At 46.4% G+C, this 25,810-nt stretch overlaps 1 protein-coding gene across 2 annotated transcripts in view; it reads left to right on the forward strand.

The window, feature by feature from the left end:
* The window catches only part of LOC146206196 (uncharacterized), a 134,440-nt gene that overhangs the window by 104,982 nt on the left and 3,648 nt on the right, over positions 1–25,810 (forward strand). For both annotated transcript variants that reach the window (XM_084590823.1, XM_084590825.1), the window contains one exon: positions 23,845–23,989. In XM_084590823.1, the coding sequence (XP_084446949.1) occupies positions 23,845–23,989 (145 nt within the window). The remainder of the gene's footprint in view (positions 1–23,844; positions 23,990–25,810) is intronic.

A 25,810-nucleotide genomic window follows, 5' to 3' on the forward strand; every position in this document is an offset into this window, starting at 1 on the left:
TTTGTTCACCGCCAAGGTCAGATGGCGAGAGAGAACCGATGCTGTTTGTCAATTCGTGAACCGCGCGAGGCACCCGGAGGACGAACGCGAGTCTAAAACAATTACCGCGGAGGGTCCCCCTGCTGTTGCGTTGCGGCGCGCGAGTGCAGTGCACGCGAGCCGCCCGTGGCGGCTGCAGAAGGCCGTACTGGCAGCGGAACGACACAATGCGCCGGTCACGAACTGCGTCTCTGGGATAGCCACAGGCTGCGTGCTGCTAAACGCGTCCAATTACGCGGCTAAATAGGCCATTCACTGTCGACGCGATGCCGCCTGTTTCATTGTGGTGCGTTTGAATAGATCCGTCTCCAAGTTGGGCGGAATTATTAAAAACACCGTCCGCGCGTTTTCGACCAGAGGCTACTCGTTGGAGGTCCGAGGAAGCGCCTGCCCCCACGCTGCGTCCGCGGTCCGCGCTTGACACGACCTAATGGACTGCTTCGCAAGGTCGTGCGATGCACCTTTAGTCTGCTACTGGCAGTGTGGAGGAAATGTACACCAGCGAAAGAGATACAAGGAGTAAAGCCGGAATTCAAGCCCCGTCCAGTGCTTCTCCTTAAGCATTTTTAAGGCGAAAGCCTTACTTGGCTCACGGTAAAAATTTCGCGTTAGCGAGATGTGTCTACGAGATTCCGCGAGATATCGGCGGGTGTCTAACCTTTATGAAAAAAATCCTCCACATGGAATCGAACTCCGGCACTTCCGATCACCAGCCGAGAGCGTTAGGAGACTACGCCACACCGTGCATGTGAGAAACATAGCTACGTTCTCCTCGTCTACCGTCCCTGCCGTCTCCATAGCAACGCAGGGGCGCGACGACGACGCCTCCGTCCGGTCTCAAAGAGGGAGCGTGGCGCACGCCATCTGTCGCCAGCTGTGAAAATCAAGCGCCGCAACGAGCGCGCGCCATAGCCGCCGAGTGGAGCTACTCACCTATAATCCGGCAAGGAAGAAGCCCCTGTCATGCACTGTGTGATCGACGGGGTTCCGTCAAACAAACGTTACTGTACAGCCATGCTCCAAAGGCTTTTTGCCTTACCGATTTTAGGGGGTCTTAAGTGCCTTAAGTTTTTCTAAGAGCCTGTCAGGAAGTGATGCAAATGTCTATCCTTATAAGCGGTATGAACCATTTCCAAGCCACACAGAGAGCATCACTGCCTACTTAATGGTTGAACGCGCAGTGGCCGCACCTAGCAATGCACGCACATTTGATGTTCTCTCTGTTGCGTAGCAAATGTCAGCGTGGTTCCCGCTATAAGACACGTACGTAGCGTTTAAGCTGTAGCAGTGTCAAGCTGTCATAGGTTGCTAAACAAATAATTAAACGAAGAGTAACTTCCGAACTAAACAGTATGCTCTGCAGAACAAATATAATAAACAATCAGAAAGTTAACAAGAAAATGGAAAGAGAGACTCAAAATTAGTCAACAGACATTTCCAACCTCACAAAATCATGGTGTTGCAGCCAACAACCACAACTCTTCATTTTAAGTTGCGCTGGTTCCGGGTTTCATCAAGGCTCCGTGTTCTTTTTCATTCCTTGGATATATTATTTGCCCTCGAACGCCTTTTAATATCTGTTTATTCGCAGACGATTGTGCTGTACTCCCCGCCGGGGTGGCGCAGTGGTTATGGCGCTCGACTACTGTGCCCAAGGAAGCGGGATCGAATGCCGGCTTCGGCGACTACGTTTCGTTGGAGGCGAAACGGAGTGGCGTCCGTGTGCTGAGCGATGTCAGTGCACGTTAAAGAACCCCAGGTGGTCGAAATTTCCAGAGTCCTCCACTACGGCGTCTCTCATAGCCTGAGTCGCTTTGGGACGTTAAACCCCACAAACCAACCAAACCAACCGAATGTGCTGTACTTCGTGAATAACTCGATCTTCTCAACATACTAGTGCCTTGCAACATGACACCGATGCTGGTGCTAGTTGGTGTGATTTGTGGAATATGGATCCTACTACTTATAAAGGTCACGTCTTGCTTGTCTTTAGAATTTCCTCCAGTCCTAACCGCTCATCATCATCATCATCATCATCATCATCATCATCGTCATCATCATCATCAGCCTGACTATACCCACTGCAGGGCGAAGGCCTCTCCCATATTTCTCCACTTAACCCGGTTCTGTGCTAGTTGCATCCACTTGACCCCTGCGAACTTCTTAACCTCATCCGCCCACCTAACTTTCTGCCGCCCCCTGCTACGCTTTCCTTCCCTTGGAATTCAGTTTGTTACCCTAAGCGACCATCGGTTATCCTCTGTAGTAGCGGTTACCCGAACCGATACTATCCGATTAAAGATTAAACGCAGTTTTCGCATGTCACTTTCTTTAATTATCACGGCGTATCATGTGGCCCATTTGTATTATGACGATAATTAACAACGCAAATCGCATGCTCGGTTATCCTCGTAGTAATTTGTCTTGCGCCCCTAGCTCACTCAAAGTAATCCTGTTCAAAACACTTGTTCGTAGCGAACTATGCAGCGTGCTTCTGAGGCTTTAACTCACTCGAAAGTGCTCAGAATGACACGTTCAGTTACCATAACCGCGGTTTTGCTCCGAACAGTCAATAAAACGCATGTTATATCTATCTGCGCTAGTTTCTTGTCAGATTTGTTTTAGAATTTGTAAATTCCATAAAACATATAAAAAGAACTTGCACGTTGGTCCTATTGTTTGCAGTGAATTCCTCCGTCTTTGTGATATAACTGTGATGTGATGTGACTGTGATGTGACTGTACTAACCTCACCCATCGCTCTCTTCCCCATCACTTTTATATCCCCTCACCCCCTCCCCCAGTGCAGGGTAGCAAACCGGTTCCATGTTCCGGTTAACCTCCCTGCCTTTCCTCTTCCTCTCATCATCATCATCATCATCATCATCATCATCATCATCCTCCTTGTGGACCAGACAAGAAGGTTGAGATTTCACCGTGCAAGACACCGCCGTGCAGTGACTCCTTCATTGCACGAGACAGGAACCACCTCCTCGTACCGACTGCCAGCATTGACTCAGGAAATTGGCTGGCCTGTAGGTGGTTCTTATTTTTGTTGTTGTTCTAACAACAACACCCTTCTCTGATGTCTGAGGCCTTGAAGGTAAAATAAGTAAGTCAATGAATTTAAAGATAAGGTAAAAGCACTTGCTTAAGTAATGTTAATAAATAAACTCTATATGAAAGATATATTCTTTTTTTTTTGCAGGTTAAGAATGCTTAAAGACATCAGCGCTTGGTATTTAAGTAACAGTTACATGCAGGTGGTTAATGTGAATTGATAGCCTTCTATGAGGTTGCAGGTACAAGTCAGGATCCAAGCTTAATTTATTGTGACGCAGTTTTTATAGAAACTTCATTTGGCCTATTTTTATTGTTGTGTTCAGTTCTGTGAGTTGTAATAACTATTTATTGCGGTTTATGGAACACAGAAATCGAGGACATACTTGCTAACGGTCTCAAACACCTGACGAGGGACGGTCGTACCTTGGCGAGCGGGGATACTGCCGACTTATGTCGCTGGTAGGCAGAAAAGGCAATCTAATTGCAAGCCTCGAACTTCACTCAAGTCCAAGTAAGGACTGCCGGTGCCTTTATATGGCATAAGTTCATCCTCAGGAGACAGACTTAACAGTTGGGGAAGTCTTTAATCTAGTAAGCATGAAAATGATTGCCGACAAAGCAATACAGAGTAACACACAAACACACACACACGCACACTCACTCACACACTCACTCACTCACTCACTCACTCACTCACACACTCACTCACTCACTCACTCACTCACTCACTCACTCACTCACGCACGCACGCACGCACGCATGCACACACACACACACACACACACACACACACACACACACACACACACACACACACATATATATATATATATATATATATATATATATATATATATATATATATATATATATATATATATATATATATATATATATATATATATACATACACGGGAGGACAGTGACACAGTGCCTGTCTGTGTTATTTTCCTCCTGTCAATGTGTCACTTTCCTCTCGTTCGTAGTTTTTTGCTCTGTATTTCTCTGTTCACGATACACCGGCCAGCCTGCCAACCTGAGGAAACGAACGAGCAACGATGTTTCTTGTTTCCAGATGGCAGGAATGCATTGCACTTGGCTGCCGGAAAAGTTGCACAATGGCTTAGGGCACAAGTCTGCTGAGGAATTGAATCCCACAGGCAGCGGCCGCATGGGGGCAACTGAGAAAGCTTTCGCGTGCTGTGCGTTAAAATAACCGCATGGGGTCGAAATGGATTCGGGGTCCACCACTACAGGTTGAGAACGTTCAAACCACATCTAAAACATCTCGCTGTCTCACCTGCCGGAGGGATGGCTGTTGTGTAATAATGCATCGTCGAGTGATCAGGAGCTTATGGTTATAGTATCTTGTCAGAAATGATTAATCATGGTAACCTTAAAAAAAAAAAACGTACTCAGTGATACTCAGTAAGTTATGCTGTCGCTCACTTGCGACGAATGAATGAACTAAGCCTTCCGTCCTGACAAACTAGTCCGAATGGAAATCATAACTACGCCTCATCTCTTCCCTGGTTTACCCAGCTCCTACACTTGATGTCTTCCAAAAGTTGTTGCTTGGGATTTCTCCCCTTCGAAAAGGTTGCTCAGACCATCCAATTTAAATCCTTAAGCAGATTACTTTGTCCGAATGAACCTTTCATGTTCAAGTTATTGTATCCTCCATCTTCACAACCGGCGACTAACTGAAGTCCCAGATTGCATCGCTCACGCTTAGAACGTAGCCCTCTCCCTGAAGCGTGGTGCCGACAAGTGGTGGCATAGGTACACAAACTGGTATGCCAGTACATACTTGTTCCGTCATAAGCAGCAGACAAATGCAAACGAATGACTGAAGCATAGTTTCAGCCATCTACGAAATGGTGATCTGAATAAAGCACTCAGTTACTGAGTTCAGGAACACTCTGGAGACGATGCAGACTTTTATCGGAAACAGCTTGCCACATTCTTCAAGAATGCTGGTAACTATATCAAGAGGGGAATAAATATATCGCCAAACAAGTTACATGCTTTCGCCTCAAGAGGGAACTCGCCTCAAACCTGACTTCATCTAAGAAGGTCATGATAGCGTACGTCACGATAGTGTGAGATGGCGTAGATGGGAGGGTTCTCAATGTCAAGTGTCAACAGAATGCTGCCAAACACGCAAGGCTTCAACAGGTTTCCGGCACACAAACATTTCAAGTTTTTAGAATGGTTTTTTGTGCCAAAAGCATACAGCGGCCTATAACAGTGTAACAGTGAGGGCTGGCATGGAAGGCTTTTACTCCTCCAGTATGTCTGGCTTTCGGCCAGAGTGCTTTATCGAAAAGGGGATATGTAGCCCTGGAGGTGGATGTTTATCGCTTTTCTTTTCACGTTGTACTTTTATTTTTCTGAGCGAGGTTGGCCGCTATTTTTTCATCTTATCGGTTATAACAACCATAATTCTTTAAAGCACAGCATTTGACGCTACCTTTTGAGCTTACTCACCAAGGCCAACTAGCCCGTCTTTCTACGTTAATAATTATGCTTTTTGAGCTAGTTTTCAGAGCAACTTGAGAAGCTGGAACGGCATGCATACCAAAAATTGCAGAGCCACGGCTCTGCTGCTGCAGACTTGGCAAATGCTACAAATCGTACTAGCGGCCATATTTCACCCTTGATCGCAATCTACCCAGGGAAATTCAAGTTCTAAGCACGAATGGTGGGTTAACCACTTCTACAGGCGTATTTGCTTTGGCCATAAAGTTGCAGGCTTTCAAGAACGCAAAGCGGACGCACGTAAACCTACGGCTATCAGAAATATCCCGGCGGCCGCATAGAGGCCTCGAGGCGCACTGGGGTCGCACTAGTGCTTCTCTGCTCCGCCGGGGCAGGCTGGAACGCGCCCCGCGCGGGCAGCGCGGGTCTGCCACTGGTCCGCCGAAGCCGGCAGAGCCAGTCAGTCGGGCGCTATTAACCTCGTCACCGGGGCATCAAGTGAGCGTTCTCGTATGCACAGACCTCGATTCCTGGCGGGAGCTCCTTTTCGGCGAGTCTCGCAATGACCGATGGCAGACGCCGGGTCACGGGGTCGGCGGAAGATTAAATTATTGCGCTGCCGACAGGAACCGAAGCGCCCCTCGCCTGGCAGCCGCGCGGGCGTCCCCGTTTCGCATCCACCGAGCGCCGTCTGCAAAGCGGAGGGGCCCCCCACTGCGGTCTGCTGCTTCGACCGTGGCCCGTTCCCTTCTCCTGCGGCATTCCATCCACCCACGGAGCCAAGTGTCGCCAGACTTGGCGACGCTCGCTCACGAGGGACCGAAAGTGCTAGTGGCAAATATTACCGCCGGTGCCATGAGAATGACTGATACACGAAAAAAAAAAAAAAGAAAAAAAAAAAACATTCCAGCTTCACCCAAGTGCGTAGCCATCGACTGCGCACAGAAGTTTCATGCATTCTTTCGAGGCTGTCTTCTTCCAGTCACTTAGGCCGGCTTAAGCGACCATGCATGGAATGCGCGCTTGTAAAGACACTTTGTTATAATCCAGGTGAGCTCCGCAGTCCGGACGGATGAGTGTTGTCACCGAGTATCGGAGGTGAAAACATAATGCGAAGGCTGCTTTAGAATAGATTTCTGCATGAAACAAGAACGAGAGGGAGGGGGTTACTATTGGCACACCTGGGCTTGATGGTTGTCGGTGTAGTCAAATTAGTTACCAGGTACGATAAAGAGTTCCGCTGATAGCGTTCTGGCTATAGTGCCAGTGAAGACCACAGCTGGGAGATTATGGGGGAGTGCATTTCCTGGATCATCCAGCTGGGAAAGTGTCCAGACGTGTGGGGGCTTCGTGCTCCGAAGCCGCATAGATACAAGAAGGGTTTTCTCCGTCACCCAGTGGCTCGAAGCGCTACACGGGAAGAAATTTCACAAGCTCAAGGAGCCTCAGCGGCCGTGTCAGGAGGCTTAGGGGCGTGCCTGTCGTTAACCTGGTGATAAATATTTTTTCTATAAAGCATAGATGCACAGTTTTTGTATATGCAGGTAAAATGCAGGTATTTTAATTTTCCCAGAGTTCTAATGAGAGGCGCCGCTGCTTCATTCACAGAATGCATGAATAAAACTTAATTGTTGCTCAATAAATAGTGGGTGGAGTTCTCAATCCCATTGCATGTCTCGCCCGCTGTACCAGTGCATTCAGGTCGTTTTGATGTAAGCTCGCAAGCGCCTCCTCCCTCTGCTCAATTTCTCAATTTTGGGTTTTTTTTAATAAGCTCTAGCTCTTGTTTTTTCGAACATGTTCACACCATATAATGTAAATTAAGATATTCCTCCCAAATCGGCCATTTAACGGAGTGTAACGCGGGATGCATCCCGGGGAAAAGACTAAGGTATGAATCGCAGAACGTAAAACGGGGTCCACAGAGAAGCTTAAGTCGAGGAGGATGGAGTTTCGACAGAAGTCTCGGTGAAAAGCGGTGCCTTTTAGTGCTCGAGCAAGCAACGTTTGCGCGCTTTGCGTCGAGGATGCGTGGAGTAACGAGGATGATGAGGAATGCCGGCAGCATAGAGAAACGCGAGCCGCGAGGAGGGTTAGGGCGCCGTCCCCTTTCGCGCGGCGGCGCTGTTCAAACGGTGCCGTTTGCCTTCCGCGTTTCCTCGGCCCGAGGCGGAAGCTTCCGCGTGCGTTTGTGCGGGCCCTGTTCTGAGCCTGTTTGCGGTGGGCGTTCCCCAGCGGCGTTTGCATACCGAAGATTTACCGAACGCGGGGCCGCGCTGCGACCCGCGGGGGCAAACAGGAGCGCTTCTTCTGGCGCGGATCGTGGTGCAGCCCATTCTACGGCTGGCCTCCGGGGAACAGGGCCGACGACGGTGCCATACCGGCTCAGCGGAATGTGAGAGACTACCGACCAGTGGCCCCTATCTTGTCTTCCCTTGCTTCGAGAAGGTAGCCGTGCAGCCCGGGAGTTGTGAGCTACATACCCGGGCTGCCCCGACGCTAACGGGAAGCTTTAGGAAAATGCTCCAGCACCAGCCTGTATAAAACTTACTGCGTTCAGGAAAGGCGAACTGCACTCACTGATGGAAACAGCTTCCGAAAAGGGTGATATAGTGTATTCAACATCTGATGCAAGCTGTAACGCCACAACAATTACCACAACAAATAGCATTCCAGTCTGAACCTCTGTAATACGTCAAGTAATGTGTTTAATTAATGATTCCTGTAAAACTCACGTCTGCCGCTATATAGCGGGTCTTTGCATGCACAGTATGATGCAGTATGATTGGATTTGTCGGCTTTAAAAGAGTGTCGACACACTATTTTTGGGTTCGTGTTTTATTCTTTGTAATGATGCCGAAGACATTACTGTACACGAGTCACCACCGCCTACGACTGCTGAATAATTTATAATCGAATTTCTTTTTTCACCTGTTTTAGTTTCGATTTTGAACAGCCGAGCCACGACTGTGACGTCAAAGTTAAGTCTAGGTCACGCAAGCGATGAAAATACAGCAATATAATTATTGCTGTGTCATTTGAATTCACTACGATGATAAAGCCAGCCTGCCTCAAGAGCAGGAATCACTATAAGTGAAAATGAGAGATTCTTAATAAACTAATTGATGCGAATATAAAAATAGAGTGCATTAGCTACACCAACCTCCTCAAAGTTTTTCTCCGCGAAACTTTCCTTTCTTTCCTTTCTTAGTATTCATTCATTATGCATGTTTAAATGTTCATTTGTATAATTATTGTTTTTCAAACGTGGTTTCAGTTACAATAATTGTTGTTTTGATGTGCGTTTTCTGTTTTTAAGCGAACTGCTTTTTCATGCTTACATCGAAGTAAACTTTGTTTTTATTCTGCACTCCCTTTGCTATTGTTATATAAGTGCCGTCGCATGCCGCTGCTCACTTGCTGTAAAGGGGGTGGGAACTTTGTCAAGCGTTAATCGCTTTTATTCCCACCTCCTCCATCAACTTAAGCTGATGTAAGGTTGAAAGTTGGGCGAGTCTAATCTGGTTCATCTGGTTCATGGAAATAAAATATTATTATTATTATTACTATTATTATTATTATTATTATTATTATTATTATTATTATTATTATTATTATTATTATTATTATTATTATTATTATTATTATTATTATTATTATTATTATTATATCGCTGTTTTTTCATGCCACGCATCACGACATGATTGTGACGTCATAGCCATCTCGGCTGTCGAAACCGAAACTGGCGAGAACACAAAATTCAAATATAAATTATTTAGGGGCCTTATGCGAAAACTGCGTGCGGATCGATATACACCAATGACTTACGCATCATTAACAAGAAAAAAAATACCACCAAAATTCGGTGTTTATAGTCCTTTAACCATTCTTCTGCCTGTCGTCTGTAGGAGGTCGTTACTGGTGGCAAAGTGGCGAGAGCAGAAAAGAGGATAGGTAGAGAGGGTAGCAAGGCGACGGGTGGGCTCGGGAGGTTATTATATGGATATCGCGAAGCATCGATCAAGTGGGATAGCAACAGCGGAGAGTCGCAGTTGTCAAAAGGGTCACTTGTGCCCCTCTTTATAGCCTGGGCGGAGTTGGAAAGGCGTATGTTGCATTTCTTTCGTACAGTCTATTTGATCGGCCTCAAATAATTTCAGAAAACGTTCGCAAAAAAATATTTCGGGCGGAGATGCACAAGGCTGCCATAATTCGTAAGTAACGTTGTGTAGCGATCCCCTTTTATTGGATAGCAGAGCGATTGATGATTATTATGGTCCATCGAGAACAGGACGTTCTCTAGAGAAACCGGACAATAAAATCGCAGCTGAGGAAACCTGTACTATACGTTTCGTCGCACATAGTCGTTTCAACGTCGTGCATCCTGTTCCTGTATCTGATAACTAGAGGAAAGATGCATACATTGAAAGCGTACTTCACTACATTCGTTTACTATTGCTGTGCAGCATAGTTAAGAGCTACACGACATTGCATAGCGCTGCCCTGTATCAGATGCTGTCTCCAGGGCAGCTGATATATTCCGGGTGGGAGAGGCAATAGCTTGTTTCGCAGCTTTTTTGGTGCTTAATGGTTCTGAGTGTTGATGGTTCTCTGTTAATTGCGGATAGGCATCCTTCGATGGATACTCATGGTAAAGTGGGCTTCGGCAACGAGACGTGATCACTTTTATTTACTTTTCCGAGATCGACCTCGTGTTCTACACATATATGCAGCTTGACTTCTTATAGGCATTTCATTTATTTGGGCCCATTTACAAGTAAATGGAGGAGGTCAAGGTAAAAAGCGTACAAATTACAAAAAGGTACAAATTGGCGAACAGATGGCAGAGAAAAGCATTAGAAAAAGAAAATAAGAAAATAGATATTTACACTGTAACATTAATTTAAGCAATAGATTTCACAAGGTAGATGAGCTCCGATGGTGTTAATGTATGAATGTGTATGCCAGTCTTTGTATAGGAATTTAGTAGTCGCGGTAAGGTGTTTGCAATCATTTGATGGCCGCAATTGGTCCTCGAAACAGGGATGAGTCACGTTTCGTGGCTTCGCATATTATATTTTTCAGTAGTCTGATATAAGCTTGCTATATTTGTTAATAAATTATTTGTATGCTGTCTTAGAGAAAAATAGTTTCTGTTCTTAAACTCGGCAACGCTGTTGAAAAAAAGGCTAATGCGGTGGCGAATTTAGGGGTTTATGTAATAAAAGGAAGATCAATTGAACGCGGCTCGCGAAAAGAACGAAATAATGGAATAGAGGGTGGGGTTTATGTAATAAAAGGAAGATCAATTGAACTCGGCTCGCGAAGAGAACGAAAGAATGGAATAGAGGGATAGTCTGAAAGAGAAAGAATGTAGTGCAAGTAGACAGAATACAAGTTGCACAAAAACGCGTTCATTAAAGTCCACTTACACAAGTAAAAATGTAAACAATATGGTCCCATAAGTATCCTTTCACTGTTCTATAAACTAGAGTCCAGTAGCACCAGCTGCACACGCGTGGTGCCGCATCGCTGTTCGCACGCGGAAGCTCAGTGATGTGGAGTAGTAGGGATCGGATGCCTCTCTGCTCTTCACAAACAGCACAAGCGTGTGTGTCCTGTCGGAGTGCGACACGGCTACGCAGTGGAAAGCAGTCGGCACTGTATCGTTTACGTCAATCATCACTGCGTGCAGTTCCAAAGAGAAGGTAGTTTATGAAAGCAGACATCAGTTACAGCCGGCACTGCAACTGTCGATCTGTTAGCACTCTGGTGGGCGCGCGCACACACGCGCACATCATTGCAGCCCAGAGTCACCGTCTGCGCCCGATCGCTCGCGGATCTCTATGGTTGGTTCAGAAAACGGCATTACAAGCTGCACCTATGGCCGCGACGTGACGATAACTAGATGCGTTATTTGGCACGTGGACTGCGCAACATCTCGAAGGTTTCCGCGCGTCTCGCATGACGAAGCCGCGGGTCACCGGGCTGCTGCCAATCTGCGGCGCGTCGATGTGCCGAGCATGCCGACCTTCGGCGGCGTGTCGCACGAGCGAGGAGGGCACTGCGCGGCCAGTGCTTCTGCCGAAAGAGCGAGCGGCGCTGACGAAAGCGACGTGTCGTCGGATGCTCCGGCGAAATGCATCGGCGTGACCTGAGGCGGGCGGCATGTGGGTCACGCCGCATTAATGGGCGCCGCTCTCTTCGCGCGTCTCTCGCGTCGAGTCGTACTGCCGCTCTGCATGCGCGGCGCCCAAGTTCGACGACGACGACTGCGGGGATTCTTGGACGAGTTGGCGGTTATTCGCACCCAACCTGACGGCGGAAAGATGTGAGGGATACTTGGGCCATCACATACACAGCCCCGGAACTCTACGTCAGGGAGTATTTCATTTTACAGAAAGGGCGCCTGTGTTTCTTCGCCCGACTCTTCGAGGAGATCTTTGGCTCAAAATAACCATAGCGAACACACTGCGTCCGATCTAAAGTATCGATGTACTTAAACTAGTGTTGGTCTAGTGACGGTCCTGCCGTGATGTCAGATGTTGGGCGAACAGCTTGTTTGTTGTTTCGAGCAGCTTAAGGGCCTGTCACACTAGCGCGACACGACGCAGACCCGACAACGACACCGACGGTCGGCCAACTCGTCGGCCGACCGTGTCTGCGGCCGACCAAGCTGTCGCACTAGGCCGACGACAACACCAACATGACCGAAAACCAAATGTCTTCCCAGTGTGACAGGCTTTGAGGCCGGAGACACCGACAAAACCAGTCTGCCGACTGTCGGTGACTGTGTCTTCCCGAGAGCGGCCGCCGAGCAAAAACTTTCTCGAAACGCAAAGCCGACTCACTACACCACGTCGATGGCGAATACCTTTCAGCACTAATATACGTAAAAAAGTAGAATCAACGCATAATCCCTGACCAAAACGCGAGCGTGAGCCGCCAAAATGCTCGGGGCTGCCGAATGCGTGTGGAATATCAACGGCAGCGTTTCCTTTTCGGGGTGAGTGAATTCGGGGAGCATAGATTTGCGGCGCGCGTCGCGACCGTGAGCAATCTTTCTGCGTTTCCGAACTGCACAGAATAGTGCAAAATGAACATAGTACCTGACAAAAAAAATTATGAAAAGAAGCGATTATTTTCCTGAAGCCAGCAGCGATGCCGATCCCCCTGCGCACTTCGACCGTTGTGTTTAGTCATAACGTCTAGCCGCTGCGTCGCTACTTCGCAAGCCGATTTCAACGCTACGTTAGGCATCACGTAATAAATGTTTGTTCCATAATTCAACGTGTTTCAAGAATTGCGTGCGCAAAAAAGCGCACAACTTGCGTTTAAACTTTGGCTGTGGCTAAAGGTACGTCCGACGGACCCGATCAATGGTCTTAAAGGTACGTCCGACGGACCCGGTGCGTTTTTCTTCGGGATACGACGGACGGATCCGGGAAATATTTTTCAGAGGTACGGCGGACGGACCCGATCGGTAGGGTTCTTCCGACGGACCCAACGCATTTTTCTCCGATATGGGCCTTGGGATCCGTCGGGAAAGCCGGACGGATCCGAGATATCCCCAGATGTGGTTGTAACAACAACATGGTAGCCACATGTAGCCAAATCGAAGTTGGTATGAGGTGTAGTACGTGCGAGGTGCAGGAAGTATGTACTACTACTGCATGCGTGAAATGTGAAATTACAAAGAATAGTACAGTGGCAAGAATAGTGCCTAGAATGGGTGATATACTACGTGATGGCATAATGATAGGTTTACGTGAGTTGGACCGCGGCACGGTCGCAAGCGCATGTAATCGCGGTGTTGACGGCCAGCCCGCGGCCCGCACGCCCGCTCATTTGGTCCTCGTTATCATGTGCATTAACGTCTACGACGGTCGTTATGTAGTTATGTAGTTTTGATTCTTCAAAGTTTCGTCACTTCCATCTGTGATGAGATGCGTCACGTAAGGCATCGCTTTCTTGGTGCTGCAAGTTCTACGTAGTCGCTGAAAAAGCTGTGTGCCGCCGGCGTGTCTCTAGCCCAAGCATCGCGTCATTCGTGTTTGTTGGAGGTGTGGTTTGTGCTTACCGTGAGATGCTGTGATGTACGGATTACGTCCTACTAGAGTGCTGTGTGAGACTACGAAGAGTGCTGTGATGAGTGCGCCGATGTCCGGACGGACATCAGTGTGTCCGTTTATGATCGGCGATGTTGCACGTGCATGTCAGTGTTTATTAGGTGCGGTGGTAATTTACTTACACGCGCTGTGCAACGATCAGACGAAAATAAGTCATCGACAATTTGTTAGCCTGCACTACAGAGCTCAAAACTCGGAAAATGGGAATGCACATGATGCAGTTCTCGCATGTTGGAGCTAGTGGACCGAAAAATATGTGCCCAGCCCACACCGCCGGGATGCGCATTACTACAGGTGAAATGGTTCAGGTTTCTGTAAAATAGCTGCCTGGCACAGCACCTTCCTAAATGTTCAGGCTTTGTACTATTGTTGAAGGCCACTTTATTATTAATAAAGGAACGAATATGCTTTATGTGTTAATGACTAGTGCTTTTTCAACATATGTTCATTTTTTTTTTTTTCGTTTTTCCTTAGTTTTCTTTGTTTTTCATGCTAGAAAAACACAAATAGTACACTTTTAAACTTGTCAGTCCAAAGCTGAACATGAATATCTGCCATGCATGTGACAGCTTGAATGCTAGAAAGGTTGACGTGTATAGCATGTACGTAGACGCTGCGACATCTTAGTGGCACGTTCGGCTACTTGCCCCAAGGTCGTGATGTTTAATGCCAGTGATGGCAGTCGCACTTTGGTGCAGGTGAAATGCAAATGCTTCTGTTTCCTGCAAGATGTCAACGCAAAGTACAAAGCCCGGGCAGTCAAATTAGTCTGGGGCTCTCCACTACGGTATTTTTCATAGCTACATATGTCACTTTAGGATGTGAAACCCTACATGCCACAGGTAGGCTGCATTGTTTTTTAGATTGTGTAACCTCTCATCTATGTTTTGCAACATTTGGCTAATTTTAGTTCTCAAACAGTTGTTAAAGATGAAACCAAAGCAGTTCTTGGCATGGTTTCCTGCTTGGATTAATTTGCTAATTGCAGTTCTTTGAAACTTGCATCAATGCTGGACAGTTCAAATAGCAGGCAGTTGAATTACAGAAATGATGTGGATCGTGCATATCAGTTCGGACAAATAGAAAGTAACGGTCCCCTCCTTGCATGCATAGGTGCCCTTAGACAAATACATACTCGGGTGTGTGATTGTGACGCATATCAAGGGTCAACAGAAGGCCATGTGGAGCCAGTGTGATATTCTTCATGAAGGCTAAAGTAGAATTGTACAACAGCTGCTGTACCATGCAGAAAAAAATTGATCGTTTAGTGCATGATTAACTGACCATGAATAGCATCTTACTCAGAGTATGATGTGATATATATCTGGTTTAGCATCCCAAAATAACTACGGCTATGAGGAACACGATAGTTGAGGGCGCCGGTATAATTTCGACCACCTGGGGTTCTTTTACATGCACTGACACCGCACGGTGCATGACGGCCTATTGTTTCGCCTCTATTGAAATGCTCCTGCTCTGGCTGGAACCAAATCTGCATCTTTGGGTTCAGCAGCCAAGCACTAACTACTGAGCCAGCACAATGGGGCCAAGTATCAAAATGCATGCCATTACATTTCCTTCTAGCCTGTGGTTTTCTTCACAGAACTAATGTATACAAGGAAAAGTAAATAGCAAGAAAACACTAGTTTTATTGCACATTATATTCGCATTTCAGCAAACATTCTCTAGGAAAAAAATTCTCATAATGTTTGCATGGAAACCATGAACATCTTACAAAAAAACAATGCACTTACTCCACTCCAATTATTAATGGGCAAGGTTGCATCTATGCTACTACACTGCACTTATCACAAAACCACCAGCCCTATCTGCTTTGGCCAATCACTTGATGAAACTAACGGAGCCAGATGTCGCACACCACAGACTGGTCGTCTCGCAACATATCTCTGCATATGTTGCATTTCAATTTCATGCCTTTCCACTTAGCTTCAACTGTTGCCAGCATTACTAGTCACCCATCTTTTCTGAAATTCCTTTTTACGCTGTTGGGATCAGCATGCTTGTTAACGATGGTCTCTGGAATTTTCGATGCTATCATTTTCACATCTTCCTCATCTGGAAGAATGAAGGAAATGACAAGCTTTGAGCAGAAAAAAAAATTAGGGAGACTCCTAATCTCCACCTGTAAGGGTATGGTGTGCCAGCGTTAATGGTTCTTGTCTGCAGATCCCACTGTGGATTCCCGTTAATTTACATGCCCTTTGCTACAAACATAATTACTAATTCCTTAATTCATGTCTCTGTTATCTCAGATATACTCATTAGCATACGGTCGTAGACTGCCCTGTTAGGTGATAGACAACCTGGCATAGACCTCTGTAAGCCTCAACCTTTCTTAATTGGAGCTGAAACGTCCCAGAACATATTTCAAATATAACTTTGTAAGCTTGACTTAACAGCTCCTGCCATGTCGTGTGGCCTCGTGACATTTGGCTCGTGGCACTTTTGGCTTGTGCACAGGGGTCATCTGTTAAATACTGGTTAACATGCATGAAAAATACATTTTCACACAAACTGGTGGCAAATGGTCAAGTGGTGCACTGCAGATTCTGAAATGTATACCTATATGCATGCAAGGATCGCATCATCGCATAACATGATCAAGAGTTCTATCAGTACCTGTAGTTACATAGCATTTCAATGCCCATTAAAGGACCACCTCAGACAATGGTTGTTGTTACCACAAGACCTGTTCTAACAGCGTACTGACACCATTCCACTGAGCGATGGACATGTATATGCATACCCTAGATAGCTCATGATTGTGGATCTCATTTATTTCTATGACTTCCAAGGAATTCCTGTCGTCAGAAACCCTACACTTTATGAAATCGGGACAGTTGTCTTGAAAGGTGATGAAAAGAAATAACCAGGTTACCTTGACGCAATGCTAAATTACAGAGGGTGAATATGCTGCATGAAGATACCAAGAAGCTTGTACAAAGAAATGTGAGTGAAATGGCAAGATTTTTGAAACATTGAAATAAACTACAAACTATACTTGTCAAACCTGTCATTAAGGAATGGAAATCATGCAGTAATCAAAAACACAACATGGAGGCCATTTTAGGTCATCTTCACAAAACACATACCCACACCTCACACACAGCTTCATACTTATGAAAGAGGAAAAACCAATATGCAAGGAGTGTGGAGATGAACTAACAATAAACCATATTTTACACGTGCGCCAGAGTCGAGAAAATAAGAGGAAACATTTTGTACAATTTTGCAACAGATCCCTTTCCATCCCAGCATGATCCTAGGAAATAAGAGAATATGTGTCCTGTTTAAGTTGTTGCGCATTTCTCTTATATACTATGCAGAACCAACTAGCCCGACAACACGCTCTTCTCAACTGTAATCCTAGGAGAGACGTGCAAATTTCCTGCACTTTTGGTTTCTTAAAATGTTCCTAAACAAGCTACATCCTAAAGAACATTTTAGTCTTTACACACAAATAAATACATTAAACCTTGTTCTTGGTGCATGGCAGCATTAGTCGCTTATGCACCATAAAAATCAACACAGTGCTGTAAGGTATACCTTGGTTAGCTGTGTTATATGAGACAAGCTTTCGGTCTGGTGTGGTCCTTATTCACGTGAAAGCGCTGTCATGAGGGTCTATGTCCCAGCGATCGGAAAGTGACCTATTCCAATAATTTTACAAACTGAAGGCGATTCTACAGATTTCTAAAGACTGGAGTGCTCAACTGTTTTATCAACGTCCGCCTGCTTTGACAGCCTGGAGTGAAACTGTTGAAGAGAATACATTTTTGAACATTTAACGCGTTTCTGAAGGCGTTGCTTTCAATTACGGGGCCCACAAAAAGCTTTCTAGCAAGACAGCGGTGTAGCGTGGAAAATCGCTCCGCCGGTCCATCGCTGGCGCCGCTGACTTGACAGGCGAACTGTTCAAACTTACAGCTACTGACCACACCTGAAACACTGAATTGCGCATGATCAACGCAGAATAACACTGAACACTGGTAGCTATCGATTTCGCGCCCAATATTGTGAAAATCTGTCCTCTCTTCGATCATTGATACGTCCACGGTTGAACATTTATGCGCCTCGGGGTAGGCCAGCCGTTGGAACATGGATGTGTGGTTGTAGCAACGACCACTTGCATGGCGCACTCTGCAAAATTCCAAGAGTCAGCTTCTGCAACGAAATGTGCAGCGCACATTTTCTACCGCGTACCCAAGTCCGCGGCGATGCATGCATATCGATCCCGATCGTTTCAAAGCTGCGCGGCCGTTCAGTCGGGTCATGCTAACCTCGAGCATGCGGGGGTTTAAACTACATGTACGCAAAATTCAACGACAAGAAAAAGATGCAGGCTAAGCACTTTAGTCTAGTCTTCCCCTAAATACCAAAGAACATTGCTGTTCACAGGGAATTCGGATCATTCGCGCTTCCGGCTTTCCGGTTGTGTACTCTTGCGGTGCGGTGCAGTAGGTCTTCGCCTCGACGAGTCGATGTGCAGCTCGCCGCAGTAGCAGCGCAGGCCTCTAGTAAATTCGGCATGTCTTCTGCCACGGCTCTGAGGTAGAATTTAAACGAAGAATTTAGCTAGAAACATCCTGTTTCCTCGGTCTGCATGTGAGGAACGAGCATAATGCCATTTCACATACATACTTTGGACTGCCGATCGTTCTGCACGGCGAGGTGTGTGTGTGTTGTGCCGGCGCTAGATCTTCGGAGGTCGATGCAGGACCTAAGACAGCGTAAATGCTAGGAGTAGCTCGCTTACATTACGGGCAGATCGAGGTAATAGTTTAGTGCGAAGCGAAAGCTGCTCGTGAATGTGCGTATCTCGATGCCAGCTGGTGGAGCGGGTGCAGTACGTAGCATCGCCTGCAGCTATGTGCGTGACAGCGATGCTTGCCGTACACAACCCTAAGTGAAGACCGTGATCTATGTTAGAACGGATGCATTCTTCGTAGCACCTCATCGAGAGTCGCGGCTAGCTGATATCATAGAGGATAAGATTCATTCACGCGTAGCAAGCGGAATGTGGCCGCGTTCGACGTGCGTATAGCCATGAGCCTGTATATCGACGTCCGCCGTATCTTTACGAGAATCGAATGGATACGTCGGACGTACCTTTAGACACTTCGTTAAACTTTACAACAGAACCAACAGCAGCTGTGGTCCCACGGCCGGCCCTGTGAAATACGCCGAAGGTTTTACGCACTACACGGCATGATTCAAACTATCTGCAGTTTACTCTCAGCAAGCTGGGCGGTCAGTTAAGCGGTAAAATCTACTACTACCTACGTTCGCGACCTTAGCATAACAAAAACGCATATCAGCTAAAACCCTATAGTCAACCTCTGAAACCACCGGTTAGGCTCAACTTCGTGGTGCAGTGGTTAGCGCAGCTGGCTTTCGTACAAGAGGTCGCAAGTTCGATGCCACTGGTAGACTTTTTTTTTTTATTTTTTTTTTTTATTTTAATATACTGTCTCTTATTCGCCGTGGACGGCTTTTTTATTTTTCCAACACTGCCGTTCTGATCCAGCAACCACAACCGTAAAATACTGGGCAGTATTCAGTCTCGGCCCATAATCATGACTGGTGAGGCGCTTGTTTTGGTATGGTCGAATTTATGAAATAGAATTAAAAAAAAAAGCGTCCCTTAATTTTATGAGAATAAACCAAGTAAAATAAAAACGGGAGTAGGTGTAGAAAGGAGAATCTCGCATGGCAGAAAAAATAAAAGGATTAAGAAAACGAATTGTATAATGACACGATAAGAGACTGAGAATGGGAGGGCCTAGTCGGTGGGGAGGTTTCGCACGTTGTCTCGCTAGTGTGACATAGGAGTTGGGCGACCGTCGGCCGACAACCGTCTTGCGAGCGATGCGACGCCGACACCGACCTTCCGTCGGCGCAGTGTGCCATAGACGCAGACGTCAGGAAGACGCTCTGTTGGCAGACCAAATAGGCGCCGTGTCGTGCTAGTGTGACAGGCCCTTTACGCTCACAGGACGTAAAACTGGTTATGTAGGTAGGGAGATGCTTATTTCCCTGAAGTAAAGAGATTGGGAGGGATCTCGCTGTTGAAAACTGCCGGTTAAGTCTTCGCTAGCTGCAATCTATCGCGGCCGTATTCGTTCTACTCCGTTACCAAGTCTGCGCGAATGTTGTTTGACGCCAGTTTACGCTAGCATTGGGGCCCGCAGAGAAGACTGCCTCGGAAGCGCGGACAGTGCGCCGTTCCCACGGCGGCGGCGGATCGCCACCTTGAACTTGGCGGCGGTGAATGGGGAGCGCGCCTTGAATGGAGCCACTCGAGCGTGAGCCCCGATGGAGCCCGCGAGCGCTCATGCGCGACTGACCAAAGCAATTAATCGGCCGCAGGTGCGCGCCTCCAGCAGTGGCGGCGCTCGTTAAAGGGAGCGCGCCGGTTTTAATGGCGCCGGAGCCTGTTTGGCCAGCGGCGGCCACTCGGTCGGTGCTGCTCCTGTTTGCGCAACTTCGAGGCGGCCGCAGTCGAGACCCCGGCCGGCGGCGCGTCGCCTGTTTGGACCGCGCAAACACTGCACGCGCCGGTCGCGACCCCGCCTCGGAGCGCCCCACATTGCGAGGCGCACCAGCAGCTCGGCACGCTGAGCCGGCATCCTCATTGTGGCCAAACGCAAATGGGAGCACAAAATGTCGTCGCCGAGGAGCCGTGCGCGGGCTAGCTGTCCTTCCACCATGGGCGAACTTGAGCTCTGCCTTGTCAGCTCCAATATGAAATAGAACAGCCAGTTAAAAAAAAAAAAAAAAAAAAAAGCGCATTGTAGGTTTGTTGTTGAAAGTTGAAAACTGCGCTTATATCAGGAGAACTACTGAGAATGAAGGAAAAAAAAAAGTGTGCTTGTCACACATGAATATGGAGTGATGCTTAGCTGGTAAAACTATATTTGAGCCACTTATTTGAGTTCGGTGAGGGCGGGGAATGGGCAGGATGATGAGCAGGACGGCCACAGGCCCTCGGGCCGCTCTGGATGAGCGGACACATTTGGGCCGCTGTGGCCTGTGAAACGTGTTTTTTTTTTTTAATATTTTCCGGGCGTCCTTTAAAGCTCTGAATTAAAAAAAACATCACACATATTAGCTAATTAATTGCAAAAAAAAAAAAAGAAAAGCCTGTGGTTCGAAAAACGGCGGTAACTCTATGCATCTGGTTTCGATAGCCTACCTCAAATGTTTTATTTTTACCCCTTGGCTTAAATTATCTGGGACACCTTGTATCATGCAGAGTAATGCAGTAACAATCCTTTACATTGCGCAGTGAGGGATTCGGAACTTGGAGGAACCTGCACATAAGTCTGTCCTTTTTTGTGGCTTGCCGATTTTGTTCTCATCATCCCCACAACCGCCTCCGTTACTGTCTACTCTGTGTGCGTGCTATCGCGTTTTTTGTGCCCACATGTTTTATAATTTTATTCCCCTTATTAAATGCGAAGGACTGAAAGAAAAAAATAATAACGAAACATACTGAAATATTGAGGGGGAAAAAGGGGGGGGGGGGGGGGGCTTTTTTTTTTTTTCAGCGGAGGAAAATGTGAAAAAAATAAATCCCGAAAATTTCCAAAATTCGATTTGAAGGTTTTATGACTGGTTGCCTTTCAGTTAAGGATCCTGTTCTTTTTTTTTTTTTTTTTCAAACCTCTACTGCATGCCTCGACGAGAAAGTAGAGAGAGATTGTAACATTCTGTATTTAAGTTTCTGTAGGATTTAACGTCCCAGAAGCTACATCGGCTATGACAGATGCGGCAAAGGGGAGCTGGGATAAATTCGATTACAGGGTGTTCTCTAACGTGCACGATAACTGACAGCACACAGGCCCTGCCTTACGTCTCGTCTGCGTCGAACCCGAGCCACCCGGTGTAGTTGAGCGCCCATGACATCGTCTGTTAGGACACCTCCTTTCAGACCTTCGAGCTGCGAGAAAGTGAGCTCAAGGCAGGTCCCACGGATGTGCCAGGCTGAATACAAGTCAGATGTCCTTCACGGTAGATTACATGTCCATGTCCACGAGTCAGTTGTCCATCGCGGCACAAAACAGCAAATACATTTTGCCCGGCTAAGCTGCTGTATCCACATGCAAGCCTTCTTGCGGGCGACATTCATTGGTTGTTTTCGGAGAAGGCTATACAATAATTTTAAGCAAGGTATAATCGCGCTGCCATCTAATGAATTTAAGGAAAAGCAGGCAAAATCTTCAACTTACACGGCTGCGCAGTCTTGCCATGTGTACACTCAGAAAGTAAAATAACAGATGATAAAAATGCATGAGTGTAGATTAGAGTTGTATATTGTTGCCAGCATTGCAAAGCGTTCGCTTGTGACCTACTGTCTCCAAGCATCTTGTGTGTGAAAGGGCCACAGATGAAAAAATGCGAGCAGTAAGCAGATACGGTAACGTTGAGTGTGAATTTCCCAATTCGGCTCGTTTCACGAGGCGTCTTGCTGTAGTGTAGGATATTTAGATTGTATATTAAGGAAGTGAAACAAACGCCAAGCATCAAGATTGTTTCTCAGTGTAGTCGTGAACTCAAATAAGTGAGTCGGTACTTTCCATGCACCCACTACCAAAAAGAATCGAGTGGATTCTTCTTCTGGATCATCCAGAGCTACAAATCCAAACTGACGCTATCTCAGTTCAAGATTTTCGATATATTCTGAGTGGAGCTTTGCTCGACTTTAACTGCACGCAAGTGGGGCGTCAGGTACAAGAGGACCTGAACACCGAGCCTTCTGTTGGACACTTACGAATTGGTCAGCGGTTCGCCAAAATGATTATTATATAGGCCAGTCAGAACAGGCAAGAGTCGTAACACTGTGATGTTGCCGCGTATACTGCTGCCGAGATGCGCAGTGACAAACGCACGGAAGCGACACGGTAGTGGCAAGAATATCGGACGACACCGGCAACATACAAGCTGCTGGTGGAACCGTTGCTAATTATTTGCACATACCACATCCTTTGGATAGCCGACTCACGGCCTAAGCTTGCTATAGAGTGATCTTAATAAACCATTAAAGTCATTATTTGATTTCGTGCTTTTTAGAAAATAAATCCATGCTATTCTAAGCGTGTATTTTTCTTACCAAAATTTCAATTTTTTCACGAGAAAAAAAAAAGAACAGAAATAAACTTTTCTTTTTCAAGCCACTCAAAATTTCCAGAAATTTTGCATCTCTATTCCACCATACCGGTGATGCAGGGAAGGCAACTTAGGATCGACGTTTCTGCTTTTCCGTTCACAGCAGCACCAAGACCGCGTTGGTGTTCCACACTATGCTCCACACCAAAGCGCGTGGCTTAAGTTTTCTGCCTCTTTTTCTCTAAATGTTGTCTGTGCTTACCGGCGTGTACGCTCGCTCCCAAGGCAAAAGTAAATGTGGGCTGAAAAAAGATGCCAATAAGGTAGAAACTTGGGCTTGTTAGTTCGGACATTTAAACATCTTGTAGCGCAACACACGACAGGAACGGAGAACGACAAGGCACACACAGTGCAAACTTCTAACAACTTTATTGTGAAGAAACAAATCTATATATTCATGCAGCATTGCCGTGTCATGAGATGTACGTGCTATCATCGAGCCTGAAGGTGAGCAAATTGGTTTTTTTTTTTTTTTTTTGAAAGATCAGCAGAAGGTGTGCTCACGCAGACACTTCCTAATCGGTCTCTCTTCTGCTTCAATCAGTTTCTTGGTTTTGTCCGATTAGAACAGCCTTGCCATAGAAAAGAAGATAGCGCTGTGTGTGTGTGTGTGTGTGTGTGTGTGTGCGCGCCCTTTCGTTCTCTGTCCCTGCTGCGTGTCGCTCAACAAAAGATGCTAGCTCAAAATAGGGAAGCTGTCTGATCACTCTACGCCAGCGCCCCAACAGAGGGCCTTGACGGCGGGCGAAGTAACCGGCTAGGATATGTATGCCATATCTGCCCGTTTCAAAGGGAATGACCTCAACTCATCATCATCACCATCATCATCACCACCATCATCATCATCGTCGTCATCATCGTCACTTGTCACCACCGGGCAGGAGGGTAGCCCGAAGGTAAGCCGACGATTGGGCGGTGACCGGTGACGTTCACTCTCTTTGCAGTCCTTCTTTGGCCGGACGTACAACAATCTGTCAGCGCTCGGAGAGTGCAAAAACAGCGGCCAGTGCGTTATCAACAAGAAGAACAGGACCTCCTGCAAGAGCTGCAGACTCAAGAAATGCCTCATGGTCGGCATGTCAAAAAGCGGTGCGTATGCGCTGTATTTGTTTTGTTTTCCTCGAAGGTTTTCTCCAAAAATTGAGACTTGGTGATGCGGAAGGCGGTGCATATAGAATCCAGCCTAGTGGAACACAAGTTTAGAGCTTAGTACCGAAACTTATCGGCAAACTGTTAACACCCCCCCCCCCCCCTACATTATTACCCCCACCATTAAAAACAAAAGAATGATAAAGTTACACCGCGTTGCATACTCGGGATTCTGATTTAACCAACAAAGGTCAGTGCCCTTGATTTATGCATGTCACAGCTATCTGGCTGTCGAGTACGAGTTACACTCAGCCATGTCATAAAATTAAGAAAAATACGCCAGCCAAACAAGGGTGTGATCAGAACGAAATTAGAGCAGTGGTGTGTTTTTTGAGCCCGCCACCTCATGCAGCTCTGCGTAGAGGTAGGCTCCACGTACATTCTCACCAAGTGTCCTAGCGTATCACTGTTGATTGCTGTCACTCCTTATAGGACAGTTACTTGATTAGTGAATCCTCTTCATCGCATATAATGCATATAAGGACATTGACTTGAAACCAAGCATAAATGTCGCAATTAAATGTCATGTTCCGGCTACGTGACTATTGAGAAGCAGCCCCATTGCTGCTGCCATCTGCGCACAAAATAGGACTCATAATTTGTAATTAAAATTCATATTTATTGTTTGTCTCAGTTCTTGCATGATTTAACTTTTGTTAATGGCATGATTTCTTTGTTAATAGGTATACGATTTTCCCAACAAGCACAGCTCTTAAGTATAATCATTTGTACGTTTATTATATTATTAGCAGGAAGGTGCCGAAAACTGGGTGGACGAATTTATAAAAACTACAAATCGAAAAGGTCAACACCTAGGTATGATATGAGTCTCAATACAAGCGCACTTTCTCTACATGAGCGGTAGGTGTGAGAACTGCGAGATGAAACAGTTTTTGGGACGTGGTAGCTAAAGACAGATTTGTGCTAAAAGAATTGAATGAAGGTGGTACTGCTTTTTGCCCGAAATTTGAGACAACGGTTTTTTTTTTGTTTTAGTTTGGGATGAAGAGAGATGGAGAGAAGAATTTTAATGAATGCGGAAACTGAGTGCTTACTCTATACTCCGTTTCATACATCAAGTGCAACACTACCAAAGCTACAGCTCTTGTTTGCGCTCTCCGCATCCGCGATAAAAAATAGTGCCTGCTCTTGACGAGAGAAAGTAATAGTTGCTTTGTCTGCAACCTTAATACATTTTACATTTGCCATCAACTTCATAAAAAGCACCTTTTTTAGGGAGAAAAGGTCGGATTCGGCTAATTTGTATGTTTGTTTATGTCGTTTTTGTTCGTGCCGCGTTTTGCCGCTCCGCAACCTTGCCAGCTGTGCCACCAGATGGCGCTGGCTGTGCCCTCCGCGCTGCGCATCTCTTTTTGAGAAAATGGTTCTTTGGTGCGCATTTTTTCTATAACATCCGCTCTGTGAAGATGTCTAAGCATGCGAAGCATGTTATTGCAAACGTGTATGCTCGGATTAGAGCCCGTTTCGACAGAAACCACTCGCCTACAGAACGAGCGCGTAGTGATACGCCTCCTATTTTTTTCTTGCGGACTACTTGCGTAGCTTTCGCTGCGTTGCACCTGATGTATGAAACGGAGTATAGTGCCTAAATAAAAGAAGTGGCGTTTTGTTTTTCAGAGAGGTGGGGGCAGGGGACAGGCTATGGATGCGGTTTCTCTCTCTCTCTTTCTCTCGTGTGTGTGTGTGTGTGTCTGAGAGAGAAAGAGAGAGAGAGAGCCTTTCTCCTTCCATCTTTCTATC

The sequence above is a fragment of the Amblyomma maculatum genome, chromosome 1 (assembly GCF_055883805.1).
Source record: "Amblyomma maculatum isolate TAMU_Amacu chromosome 1, ASM5588380v1, whole genome shotgun sequence".
In the NCBI taxonomy this organism is placed as follows: Eukaryota; Metazoa; Arthropoda; class Arachnida; order Ixodida; family Ixodidae; genus Amblyomma; species Amblyomma maculatum.